The 14602-nt window shown below is 43.7% G+C and overlaps 1 protein-coding gene across 8 annotated transcripts in view; it reads left to right on the forward strand.

Moving 5' to 3' along the window:
• The window catches only part of ARMC2 (armadillo repeat containing 2), a 135293-nt gene that overhangs the window by 64670 nt on the left and 56021 nt on the right, over positions 1-14602 (forward strand). For all 8 annotated transcript variants that reach the window (XM_073336949.1, XM_073336955.1, XM_073336953.1 and 5 more), the window contains 2 exons: positions 9172-9274; positions 11832-12052. In XM_073336949.1, the coding sequence (XP_073193050.1) occupies positions 9172-9274; positions 11832-12052 (324 nt within the window). The remainder of the gene's footprint in view (positions 1-9171; positions 9275-11831; positions 12053-14602) is intronic.

Genomic DNA, 14602 nt, shown 5'->3' on the forward strand with positions numbered 1-14602 from the left:
TCATGTTCTCTATGTATATAAATCTCCCCACTGTATTTTCCACTGAATGCATCCGATGAAGTGAGCTGTAGCTTATGCTCAAATAAATTTGTTAGTCTCTAAGGTGCCACAAGTACTCCTTTTCTTTTTGCGGATACAGACTAACACGGCTGCTACTCTGAAACCTGTCAACATCAATGTTACACATTAAAATCTCAGTCATAACTGTCAACTACAAAATCAGCCATCAGAATATTTCCTTCTAACTCTCTTAATCTGACAATGGTGGCTTTTCACAAAGTATGGGATTTGGGACGATATTTCACAAAAAATACAAAACTCAGTTCTAAGCCTGTGCTTTTAAATCTATCAGCTTAGCTTTTTAGCATGGTGTTTGTGGAGTGGAGGGGTGGTCTACCTTTTAGAAAGATGCTGTTTAGCACTTCTTGGTATAGTTTTTAGTGATTATATTTAGGGCTGTCAATCGCAGTTAACTGAGGTGATTAACTCAAATTAATCGCGATTAAAAAATTAATCACTCTGGTAAACAATATAATACCGATTGAAATTAATTAAATATTTTTGGTTTTCCTACATTTTCAAATACTGTATATTGATTTCTATTACAACGCAGAATACAAAGTTACAGTGCTCACTTTATTATATTATTTATGATTACAAATATTTGCACTGTAAAAATGATAAAAGAAATAGTATTTTTCAATTCATCTCATACAAGTACTGAAGTGCAATCTCTTTATCGTGAAAGTGTAACTTACAAATGTAGATTTTTTTTGTTTTGTTACATAACTGCACTCAAAAGCAAAACAATGTAACCCGTTGCTGGTAATAGCTCACCTTACCTGATCACTCTTGTTACAGTGGGTATGGTAACACCCATTGTTTCATTTTCTCTGTGTATATAAAATCTCCCCACTGTATTTTCCACTGCATGCATCCGATGAGGTGAGCTGTAGCTCACGAAAGCTTATGCTCAAATAAATTTTAGTCTCTCAGGTGCCACAAGTACTCCTTTTCTTTTTATTGATTTCAGTGTCCCACAAAACCTCTCCACCAAACCATTTGTTTCTGGGTGATATAAGGCAGTCCTTAACTGTTTAGCTCCACATAACTTCCATAATAATTCACTGGATAGCTGGGATGTGAAATTTGACCCATGATCTGATAAAATCTCCTTAGGGGAACCCACTGTGTTAAAAATAGTGAAAAGGGCTTTTGCCACAGAATCAGCCTCTTAGTTAGAACAACTGCTTCAGGGTAGCTAGTGCAAAATCCACTACCATCAAGACATATTTTTTTCCCCTTTGGGTAGGGAATGGCATAGCCCCCACAGTGTACATTGCTACCCTATAAAGTGCCTCTTGAATCACTAGCAAGTGATTGTAGAGGGACTTTTGGGGGTCTTGTAGGTTTCTTTCAACATAAGTCACAAGATCTGATATAGTCTCCTACATCATTCTGTATCCCTAAATTCTTATTTAACCTTCTTTTGCCCCCCAAGTGACCAGCAAAAGGACATTCATACACTAGCAACTATAACTCCCCATGATGCTGGGCAGGCACAACCAGTTGCTTGTAAGGTTTCCCAGGGCTTTTATCTTTCCCCATGGGAATTTCCTGTACAGTTACTCTTCCTCTTCAAAAAAAATCTTTCCCCATTTCCCATCACTGGGTTCCCCTCGAGTATCTATCCACAGATGCTTTCTAGTATGGGGTCTGCTTTCTGCTTGCCCACAAAACCCTGGTGGCTGACAACCTGAACAGCCTCCCCGCCCTCCCCCGGTTCTCTATGCCCTGGTCTACACTAGGACTTTAGGTCGAATTTAGCAACATTAAATCAATGTAAACCTGCACCCGTCCACACGATGAAGCCCTTTTTTGACTTAAAGGGCTCTTAAAATCGATTTCCTTACTCCACCCCTGACAAGTGGATTAGCGCTTAAATCGGCCTTGCCGGCTCGAATTTGGGGTACTGTGGACACAATTCGATGGTATTGGCCTCCGGGAGCTATCCCAGAGTGCTCCATTGTGACCACTCTGGACAGCACTCTCAACTCAGATGCACTGGCCAGGTAGACAGGAAAAGAACCGCGAACTTTTGAATCTCATTTCCTGTTTGGCCAGCGTGGCAAGCTGCAGGTGACCATGCAGAGCTCATCAGCAGAGGTGACCATGATGGAGTCCCAGAATCGCAAAAGAGCTCCAGCATGGACCGAACGGGAGGTACGGGATCTGATCGCTGTTTGGGGAGAGGAATCCGTGCTATCAGAACTCCGTTCCAGTTTTCGAAATGCCAAAACCTTTGTGAAAATCTCCCAGGGCATGAAGGACAGAGGCCATAACAGGGACCCGAAGCAGTGCCGTGTGAAACTGAAGGAGCTGAGGCAAGCCTACCAGAAAACCAGAGAGGCGAACGGCCGCTCCGGGTCAGAGCCCCAAACATGCCGCTTCTATGATGAGCTGCATGCCATTTTAGGGGGTTCAGCCACCACTGGAGATGGAGGCAATATGGAAGCAGGTTTTGGGGACGAAGATGATGATGAGGAGGAGGAGGAGGTTGTAGATAGCTCACAGCAAGCAAGCAGAGAAACCGGTTTTCCCGACAGCCAGGAACTGTTTCTCACCCTGGACCTGGAGCCAGTACCCCCCGAACCCACCCAAGGCTGCCTCCTGGACCCAGCAGGCGGAGAAGGGACCTCTGGTGAGTGTACCTTTTAAAATACTATATATGGTTTAAAAGCAAGCATGTGAAAGGATTACTTTGCCCTGGCATTCACGGTTCTCCTAGATGTACTCCCAAAGCCTTTGCAAAAGGTTTCTGGGGAGGGCAGCCTTATTGCGTCCTTCATGGTAGGACACTTTACCACTCCAGGCCAGTAACACGTACTCGGGAATCACTGTAGAACAAAGCATTGCAGTGTATGTTTGCTGGCATTCAAACAACATCCGTTTTTTCTCTCTCTGTGTTATCCTCAGGAGAGTGAGATATAATTCATGGTCACCTGGTTGAAATAGAGTGCTTTTCTTCAGGGGACACTCAGAGGAGCCCATTCCTGCTGGGCTGTTTGCCTGTGGCTAAACAGAAATGTTCCCCGCTGTTAGCCACAGGGAGGGGGGAAGGTTGAGAAGGTAGCCACGCAGTGGGGGGAGGCAAAATGCGACCTTGTAACGAAAACACATGTGCTATGTATGTAATGTTAACAGCAAGGTTTACCCTGAAAGAGTGTAGCCACTGTTTTATAAAATGTCTTTTTAAATACCGCTGTCCCTTTTTTTTTTCTCCACCAGCTGCATGTGTTTCAATGATCACAGGATCTTCTCCTTCCCAGAGGCTAGTGAAGCTTAGAAAGAAAAAAAAAACGCACTCGCGATGAAATGTTCTCCGAGCTCATGCTGTCCTCCCACACTGACAGAGCACAGACGAATGCGTGGAGGCAAATAATGTCAGAGTGCAGGAAAGCACAAAATGACCGGGAGGAGAGGTGGCGGGCTGAAGAGAGTAAGTGGCGGGCTGAAGACAGGGCTGAAGCTCAAATGTGGCGGCAGCATGATGAGAGTAGGCAGGATTCAATGCTGAGGCTGCTGGAGGACCAAACCAGTATGCTCCAGTGTATGGTTGAGCTGCAGCAAAGGCAGCTGGAGCACAGACTGCCACTGCAGCCCCTCTGTAACCAACCGCCCTCCTCCCCAAGTTCCATAGCCTCCACACCCAGACGCCTAAGAACGCGGTGGGGGGGCCTCCGGCCAACCAGCCACTCCACCACAGAGGATTGCCCAAAAAAAAGAAGGCTGTCATTCAATAAATTTTAAAGTTGTAAACTTTTAAAGTGCTGTGCTTAAAGTGCTGTGTGGCATTTTCCTTCCCTCCTCCACCACCCCTCCTGGGCTACCTTGGTAGTCATCCCCCTATTTGTGTGATGAATGAATAAAGAATGCATGAATGTGAAGCAACAATGACTTTATTGCCTCTGCAAGCGGTGATTGAAGGGAGGAGGGGAGGGTGGTTAGCTTACAGGGAAGTAGAGTGAACCAAGGGGCGGGGGGTTTCATCAAGGAGAAACAAACAGAACTTTCACACCGTAGCCTGGCCAGTCATGAAACTGGTTTTCAAAGCTTCTCTGATGCGTATCACGTCCTCCTGTGCTCTTCTAACCGCCCTGGTGTCTGGCTGCGCGTAACCAGCAGCCAGACGATTTGCCTCAACCTCCCACCCCGCCATAAACGTCTCCCCTTTACTCTCACAGATATTGTGGAGCACACAGCAAGCAGTAATAACAGTGGGAATATTGGTTTCGCTGAGGTCTAAGCGAGTCAGTAAACTGCGCCAGCGCGCCTTTAAACATCCAAATGCACATTCTACCACCATTCTGCACTTGCTCAGCCTGTAGTTGAACAGCTCCTGACTGCTGTCCAGGCTGCCTGTGTACGGCTTCATGAGCCATGGCATTAAGGGGTAGGCTGGGTCCCCAAGGATACATATAGGCATTTCAACATCCCCAACAGTTATTTTCTGGTCTGGGAATAAAGTCCCTTCCTGCAGCTTTTGAAACAGACCAGAGTTCCTGAAGATGCGAGCGTCATGTACCTTTCCCGGCCATCCCATGTCGATGTTGGTGAAACGTCCCTTGTGATCCACCAGAGCTTGCAGCACTATCGAAAAGTACCCCTTGCGGTTTATGTACTCGGCGGCTTGGTGCTCCGGTGCCAAGATAGGGATATGGGTTCTGTTTATGGCCCCACCACAGTTAGGGAATCCCATTGCAGCAAAGCCATCCACTATAACCTGCACATTTCCCAGGGTCACTACCCTTGATATCAGTAGATCTTTGATTGCGTGGGCTACTTGCATCACAGCAGACCCAACAGTAGATTTGCCCACTCCAAATTGATTCCCAACTGACCGGTAGCTGTCTGGCGTTGCAAGCTTCCACAGGGCTATCGCCACTCGCTTCTCAACTGTGAGGGCTGCTCTCATCTTGGTATTCATGCGCCTCCGGGCAGGGGAAAGCAAGTCACAAAGTTCCATGAAAGTGCCCTTATGCATGCGAAAGTTTTGCAGCCCCTGGGAATCGTCCCAGACCCGCAACACTATGCGGTCCCACCAGTCTGTGCTTGTTTCCCGAGCCCAGAATCGGCGTTCCACAGCATGAACCTGCCCCATTAGCACCATGATGCATGCATTGTCAGGGCCCATGCTTTCAGAGAAATCTGTGTCCATGTCCTGATCACTCACGTGACCGCGCTGACGTCGCCTCCTCGCCCGGTATCGCTTTGCCCGGTTCTGGTGCTGCATATACTGCTGGATAATGCGTGTGGTGTTTAATGTGCTCCTAATTGCCAAAGTGAGCTGAGTGGCCTCCATGCTTGCCTTGGTATGGCGTCCGCACAGAAAAAAGGCGCGGAACGATTGTCTGCCTTTGCTCTGACGGAAGGAGGGGCGACTGACGACACGGCTTACAGGGTTGGCTTCAGGGAGCTAAAATCAACAAAGGGGGTGTCTTTACATCAAGAAGTATTTCAGGCAGGACTTCACGGAGGGTTCCAATAAGAAATGGTGCACCTAAGTTATTGTTCTTATTGGAACGAGGAGGTTAGCCTGGCCTCTGATTGATACATGGCTAGATTTATCTCGCTGCACCTTCTCTGTGAGTGACTGCAGTGTGACCTAGAGGAATGAGTCCCCTAGACAGGGGAGGAGGCAAATGAGTACAAAACAAATCTGGTCTATTTCTTGTTTTGATCCACTCCATCTATCTTTTACATCTTTGGCTGGCAGCAGACGGTGCAGAAGGACTGCATGCCATCCATATCTCATGGCTGCTCGGCAGAAGATGGTACAGTACGACTGCTAGCCATCCTCATCTCTTGCCTGCCTGGCAGAAGATGGTACAATACGACTGCTAGCAATCCTCATCTCTTGCCTGCCCGGCAGAAGATGGTACAGTACGACTGCTAGCAATCCGTATCGCCTGCCTGGTCACCATAAGACGGTTCAATAGGACTGACTGCAGGACTAAAGAGAACGACCTGGTCAAGTCACTCCAAATTTAGTCCCTGCGCCCATGTCTGTCCAGGCGCTCCCAGCCGACGTGGCCAGGAGCACCTCGGACATGACGATGACGGCTACCAGTCGTACTGTACCGTCTGCTGCCACAAGGCAAGGGGTTGCTGCTACTGTGTAGCATTGCCTTACCGCGTCTGCCAGCACCCAGGAGACATAGGGTGACGGTTACCTGAGCAGGCTCCATGCTTGCCATGGTATGGCGTCTGCACAGGTAACTCAGGAAAAAAGGCGCGAAACGATTGTCTGCCCTTGCTTTCACGGAGGGAGGGAGGGAATGGGGACCTGACGATATGTACCCAGAACCACCCGCGACAATGTTTTAGCCCCATCAGGCATTGGGATCTCAACCCAGAATTCCAATGGGCAGCGGAGACTGCGGGAACTGTGGGATAGCTATCCACAGTGCAATGCTCCGGAAGTCGACTCTAGCCTCGGTACTGTGGAAGCACTCCGCCGAGTTAATGCACTTAATGCACTTAGAGCATTTTCTGTGGGGACACACACACTCGAATATATAAAACCGATTTCTAAAAAAACGACTTCTATAAATTCGACCTTATTCCGTAGTGTAGACATACCCTATGCTTGCTGCTTTCCTCTGCTTTGCACATTGCTTTCTCTTACTGAGCTGGGACCAGGGCTGGGGCCATCCCTTCCCTGCTCTGCTGCTGCTTTTTCTGCATAATCCTGTATTGAGATCACAGAACAATATTCCTTTTTGCTGCGAGTTACTATATTAATCGCTTTAGACATAGACAAAATGTCATTTCCCATTGGAGTATTATCCAACACAACTACTCTCAGAGTTCTCTCCAGATCTTTCCACTCCATGGGTACTTTAGCTAAAGGTGCAATGAATTTGTATTGCCCCAGTGCTAGGAGTTCTGCATACTCTGCGGGGAGCATGTCTACCTGTTCAACTGTGGTTTTTGTGACCAAAGAAATCTCTGCACCAGTGTCTACCCACCAAGTGCATTCTTTGCCATTTACCTTGGCTGCTTCAACAAATTCTATGTCCATCTCCAATGGGTCAGACCCCTCAAAATTAATCAGGAGACTTGCAGGTTTTTCTTGGGATCCTGTGTTAAGAACAGCTGTATTAACCTGGGCTGGAGAGGGTGTGGGCTTAGCTTCTTTCAATTTAGGGCAGTTATTCTTCAGTTATTCGGTGGAATAATATGTGAAACACCCTCTTAGTGTTTTCCTGTACAAGGGGTCTGCAAGTGGGATTTCCTTTGGAGGATCTATTTTGGACCCTCACAAAAAAAGTATTAGGTTCACTGTCAGTACAGGAAGTATAACATTTCAACCTGTCAGCTTACTAGAAGCAAACACTTTACTGAAATTACCCAGTTGCTGATGATTTATAATGAAAGCAAAACAAGTTTATTAACAAAGAAGCATAAATGAAGTGATACCAAGTAAGAGAAATTAAGATAGAGATGGTTACTGTCACGATGAGCAAGGATGCAAAACCATGCTCTGTGATGTCCCTAGCCTCTGTTTGAAAGAAATTGGTAATAGACAACGGGATGGATCACGTGATGATTATCTGTTCCGTTTATTCCCTCTGAAGCACCTGGCATTGGCCGCTGTCAGAATACCAGAATCCTGGGCTAGATGGACCATTGGTCTGACCCAGTATGACTGTTCTTAAGTTACACTTAAATAAAAGTGAAAACACGCATTAAAAAGTCTAAAACTTAATCTAGCAAAATACAGTCTTTATTCAAGATGGTTTCTCTCACCCACAGTCTTCTGTCCATCTTTTAACTGGTTGGTCTGGCCTGGACTCATCACAGAGATCAAATTGCTCAGTTACTTTGTATCCTTAAAGTGAAGAATAATTTAGGGGTTCGCTCCGGCCCCTCTCCTTATAGTTCAGTGACCCTTTGAAATGTATTTTTCTGACAGGTACGCCCAGATAAATTTCATTACTTCATGCTGTGTAAAGGAGCTTTGAAATCTGGAAGATAAGACTCCATGCTAGTTCCTTCTTTGCTGGTGGTTTGCTACTATGCAAATTATTTCTTCCTGCTATAGTCTCTGATACAAATGAATAGCCCATTGAATATGGGCCGCACCTGGTTTGAGGTGTCCACCTCTTTCCTTTGTCTGGAGAAAACCTGTTTATCAACTCCCCATGATATGCCTGGTTTAAATATCTTTTAGTCACAGACTTTAAAGCATGATATTAATGAGTATCCATAATTTCACATAAGCATTATTACATTTATATTTTGCAATGATATTGACCATTGTATTTGTTTTCAAAGGATACATTGCAAGGCATTTGTACAAACATCATTGCAGTTGTGTGTAGGGTGTGAATACAGGGATGCCAAGGGCCACAAAGACACTTTACCATGAAATCTTTTTCCGTTTTTGAAAAGAAGAGGGAATGCAATTCCATTAGAACATAAAAAATCATGGAAAGGTTGTCATTGTATCTTTACAACTTTCAGTTCCCCTTTTACAGTCCTACATTCTTTCCTTTGATCATCTTCTCCTGTCAAGTCTCTCTCCTCTTGAACTTAACTGGTTAAGATAGTCCCTGAAGTTTGAGGGCATCTTTCATGGTGAAATACATTGTTTCATATCATATTTTATTTTCTAGCATAGAGTTTAATATACAGATCTCATATTCTTGTGTAGCCACTGTATTTTGCATAAACGGTGGATCCTGCTCAAACAAAGAGAGACAGGGATTATTTTTCTGTGCTATAGGAATAATTAAAACAAAAAAACCCTGCAAATTCGTCAGATAAAAATCTTTTAAAAACTGATCCCAAGTAGCATGTGTTGTATTTTTTTTAAAGAGTAGTCTAGTTTAAATTTTCTTAAATTGTTTTAAATATTGAGGTGTTAGAACCTTTGAATGCTGAACCTCATTCTGTCCTATGGAAGTCAGTTGTAAACCCCCATTCACTTTGGTCCCAAATCAGGCCCAGTCTGATTAGTTGTCAATGCCTTCTATAGGAACTTTAGAAAGTCCACATACTGACTAGATTACTCTGGTGTACTTAACTTCTAAAATATTATAATGTTTTCTTTTACCCCAAAATATACATGTGATTTTTGTTTCTCTTCTTTCTGTCTCTCTGCAGCTCAAAGTAAGTGGAAAGAATCTGCTCAATGTCTGCAAGCTTGTGTTTAAAATTAGTAGAAATGAGAAAAATGATTCGCTCATTCAAAATGATGGTCTATTGGGTATGTATTCATTTTTATATATACTAAAATAAATGTTGAAATACAGTAGTAAAAATGCTTGTCCTTCAAATGTTTTGGAAAATTTATGACAGCTGACTTTTGCTGTAACTGTATTCCCCACTCTAAAAATGTGAACATTATGGAAAAGCATGGGAGTGATGTGCAATCCTGTTTTAAATTTGTTGTTTTCAGTAAAACTTTTACGTATCTTCTTAACTTAGGCCCTGCAAACACTTCAGAAACATGCTTAACTTAACGAATGAGTATTCCCATTGAAGTAAATGGGACTGTTCACCTCCTTAAAGTTAAGCGTGTGTGTTTGCAGGATTGGCCAGATCATCCCTTCCAGTTGTAAGACCTATGGGAGATGGGTCCGGGGAAGGAAAACTCCACAAGGAACTCAGTAGAGTTCAGACACAAGGTATCTCAGTACAGGGCAGTTGCACCTATATTCCCCCCCGTCATCCAGCAAGGACATGCACTCTAGGGGTATGTCTTCACTACCCCCCGGATCGGCAGGGAGCAATCGATCCAGCAGGGATCGATTTATCATGTCTACTCTAGATGCGATCGACCTGAGCGCTCTCCTGTTGACTCCTGTACTCCAGCACCGCGAGAGACTCAGGCAGAGTTGACGAGGGAGCGGCAGCAGTCGACTCACCGCGGTGAAGACATCACAGTAAATCGATCCAAGTACGTTGACTTCAGCTACATTATTCACATAGCTGAAGTTGCGTAACTTAGACTGATTTTCCCCCTCCCTCATTCCACCCCCAGTTTAGATCGGGGCTTGGTTTCCAGGCTCCCCAGCCGTGTCTCCTCCCTTTCTGACTGGGTTATTTCCAGGCTGAACAGTTCCCTGACTGTACTATGGTGTCCCCAGCAAAGACTGTCTGCCGAAGCAGGCCTGCTTCACTTCTCTCCTTGCCAACAGTTTTATAAGTTATCACCCAGTTCTTTCTAAGCAAGCACTTTAATTACAAGCATTACAGAGAAAACATATTAAAACAATAAGCATACCAGAGATCACCCCCTCACTCCAAAAAGGGCTCTGTTTGGTGATGGTCCTTAAAAGCCTGCACAAGGTGTTTTTTTCCTATGGGTACAAGTTCATCACAGCCTCCCAAGAACCCAAGTCTGATGGGGCATCAGTGGGCCAAAGACCTTCCAATGCTTTCCTTAGGATTGGGCCCTGCCAGACCAGAGGTTCTGCCAGATTGCAGAATTAGAAAGAAGGCCCTGAGTCAGTGAGGCTATTGAACCAAAAATCCTTTCCTTGTCTGTTGTTCCCTGGAAAATCCAGTTTGAATCAGTATATGTGGTGATGGTAGCTCTTTGGAAGTGTTATACTGTGAGTGAATTTTCCTTCCCCCTCTTCTCTTTCCCACCTTTCACTCTTCTTAGTTCCTGGAGGGCTGTGATCCCCCTTCCTCATGGAAATACATACAGTCCTTCAATAGTACATAAGCATTTGCATTTTTAATACAATGAACTCCTAAAATACTTAAAACTTAATTCAGTAAGAATAGACAGATAAAGCATATCTGTGTGTAAGCATCATTGTTTAGCTTTTGGTCCCATCTTCCCATGGCTTTCTTCATTACTTAGTTAAAAAATGTGGGTTTTGTGGGGTGGTTGTTTTTTTGTTTTTTTGGGGTTTTTTTTGCTGGAAAGGGTTTATAATTTGGGATTGATTTGTGGATGGAGGAATGGGTGATATAAGACATAAGAATGCTTTGGAAAGTTTTTTTCCCTATTGTTTCAGTGATTTATTTGTTTATTAAATGTTTTACTGGGATACAGAACATCAACAGGAATTATTAAAACAAACAGCTGACTTTTTTTCAGTCCACGAAAATGCTGAAAATGACTGGAAACAGAAATTAGTTAGTTTCTTTTTAACTGATCCAGTTATCTAGAGATTAAAGGTTCAAAAACTAACCTCACATTTGTTTAATTATCAAGTAAGAAATATCTTCAAAATTCTGATTACTTAGTTTTGTTTGGGCGATAGGGAGGAAATAATGCCAGATGAAAATGATATTTTGGGCACATTTACTCCTCCTATTGTCTGGACCAGCAGTTAGCTAGCACATTTAAGCTTAGGCCTATGCTGACATTACTGATAATGCTGGTATACAGGGAGCACTGCAGTAAAATGTCATTGATTTTTCGGTGCCTCAGTTTTTGGGTGGCCATCTTAAAGAGGCCTGATTTTCAGAAAGTTCTGAACATGTGCTCTCTGAAAATCAGGCCTTTTTAAAGGTGTCTCAAGTTGAGCATTCAAGAATTGAGGCACATAAAACCAATAATTGTTTTTCAGACCTTGACCAAGGATTTTAATGATGACCACGGTGCCTACAAAGCTTGTATACACGTCTTATACTTCAATAATTACCCCTGGTTTCTATCCAAATACTTGGTTTGTCCAATCCATTGATGAGAAAAGTATGATAAACACTGTAAACCCCAATTTTCTTTTGCAGTTAATCTTTTTAAAACTAAAGTAGTTCAAATATAAATGTCAGTCTTTCTAAACACTAATATTCTTTTTTAGATTCTTTGTTGGAGATCCTGAGATTTGAGGATCTACAAACAAACAGTGAGGCTTTTCTGTATTGCTTGGGAGCAATAAAATTCATTTCTGGAAATGCAATACTCCTTAATGAACTGGTTAACAAAGGAGCTGTTGAAATACTGGTTCAGTTCATGAAGCAGATTAATAATATTAAAGAAAATGACACACGTTTCTCCAACTTGGGCCACCTATTAGTACAGGTTAGCATCTATTTTTATTTCAAAGATATAAATACAAATTCCAATGACCAAATTAAATTAAAGCAGCTAAGTTGTGCCTGTTTACATAAGAGAAAGTTGGCCCTAAGTATTTGTAGACTTTATTGAAAAATGGCATTGTCATGAAGTTGTTCATGGCCAGAATTTAGGTTTGTGGAGTATTTTTTAAAAAACGTTTTTATAATTGCTCTTTGAGTGCTCTTAGTGTGCTGGATGTAATACCAAAACTAGAGGAAGACAATGATCCCTGCCCCATGTTGCTTACAACCAGAATAGACAGGTAATACAAATCAGCCCCATAATGGCCCAGGAGAGTAGAAGAAGCTATTACCACAAAACAGTGCATTTAAAAAAAAAAAAAAAAAAAAAAGGGGAGGAGGAGAATATAATACCACAACTTTGCTTGGCAGGTTAATGTTTGTATACTCTAAAGAAGCAATGTGTTTTAAGGAGACAAAAGATACTTATAATATCCGATCCATCAACTGACAAATGGTGTGTTGGGAAGGCAGGGATCTATCATGTTCCAATGGCTATCGATGACCATCACAACAGGCTCTTTGCTGTAGAGGGATAAGAGTACTCCAACCTCAGTCTAGTAGATATAGCAGATAAAATATGTGTTCATAGCTTGATCTGTTTTTTGCATAATTATTTCCTTCCCTTTCACCGTGCATACATTGTTGTTGAGGAGTTGTCCATGTTTTGGCTGCTTGTATTTCTTTCTAGGAAATAACATTTTGTTCAGAAAAGGGTAAACTGTATTAGCTCTGGAAACATACGTTGTCAGAGTCCCTATTGTTAAGTGAAATGATACACTTATGAACAACTTATTATATTAAGTTGTAGACTATTTTCTACATATTTAACGAACAGTTGCTTTCACACTTGCTGCAAGTGTATGACAAGACTGACGACATAGTCAAAAATATGTATGGTATGATCAGTAATATGTAACAATAAAAGCTATATATTTCAGTGGAACCATACACATGGATAGATAGTATAGATTTATGGACTAATGCACATAGTCTGTATCTGAACAGTGAACAGCTTGGCAATTTTAATTTAAAAAAATCAGTGTGGCTACTAAATTTAACCCTGAATTAAATAGTTTAGACCAGTGGTTCTCAAACTTTAGCAACCCAAGAACCCCCATTTTGATTTAAAATTTTTGCAGACCCCCAAGCTGGCTTCTAATTTTCCACAGGGGTGCTCAATGCCTGCTCAGCCCCAGGCCCTGCCCCCACTTCACCCCTTCCCCCAAAACCCCACCCCTGCCCCACCTTTTCCTGTCTCTGCTCCACCCCTGCCCCTCCTCTTACCCGCCTCTTTCCACCCCCTCTCCTGAGCACATCTCATCCCCATTCCTCGCCCTCCCTCCCAGCGTCTCCTGCATGCTGCTGAACAGCTGTTCTGCGATGTGCAGGAGGCACTGGAAGGGAGTGGGAGGAGTTGATGAGCGGGGCCAGTGGCCCCAGACATGACTTGCAGACCCCCTGGAGTACTGGGTGTCTGTGGACCCCAGTTTGAGAACTGCTGGTTTAGACTAATGGCTTGTCTACACAGGGACACTCAGGAAAATTAATCTAAAGGTGTGAATTTAAAGTGAATTAGTTAAACTGCATGAAACCCCTGTGTGGACACCCCAGGTCTGTGCTACGGGCTCTATAGTGGTATAGCTACAACGATATATCTGTTCCACTGTGAGCCATATTGTAGAGGCAAACTTCAGTGATGAAAGATTTTGTCCGTCGCTGTAGGAACTCCAACTCCCTAAGCCATGGTAGCTAGGTCAATGAAAACCTTCTTCTGTTGACTTAGCTGCATCTACACCAGGGGTTAGATCTAGAATGTAAAAGTTTAACTGGTTAACCAATAAGCTTGATGCTTATCGGTTTCAGTTAAGGATTAAACTCTGCTGCTGCCTCGCGTTCCTGGGGTCCTGGCTCCTGCCATCCCATTACGCCCACCTGCCAACCCCACGCCTGGGACCCTGCTGGGCTGCCGCCCCAAACCTGGGGCTCTTCTGCTGACTTCTGGACCCATTATATGTTATAGTCTATATATTGTCAATTCAGATATATTACTTACTGGTGAAATTTAAGGGCTCCTATCTTACAGGGTTTTTAGAGAAACTAACAAGTACAAATGACCAGAGTCTTCATCTTGTAATGGCAGGAAATTGATCCTATGATCTCTGGTTAATCTTCTTTTGGAAGGTGAAAATACTCCAAAGGTCCTACCAATATGTCCTGGTTTTCCCACCCCAAACACAGTAAGCAGTTAATACTGTAGATGTGAGTAAGAATCATTGCAATTAAACACCTAACTCTGCGCTCCCAGCTCCTGCCTGCCCAGCTGTGGCCCCAGCCTCCACCCCTTAACCTTGTCTCTATCCCCCTGCTTCTGGAGACATGGTTCTGCTCCCAGCCCCAGCTCTGGGGAGTGGGGCGTGGAGAATAGGAGGGGGCTGGCTTTCACTTACCCCCACTATTAAAAATGTTCCAGCACCACTGTTTCACAATGAAT

The sequence above is a fragment of the Lepidochelys kempii genome, chromosome 3 (genome assembly GCF_965140285.1).
Source record: "Lepidochelys kempii isolate rLepKem1 chromosome 3, rLepKem1.hap1, whole genome shotgun sequence".
NCBI classification, from domain to species: Eukaryota; Metazoa; Chordata; order Testudines; family Cheloniidae; genus Lepidochelys; species Lepidochelys kempii.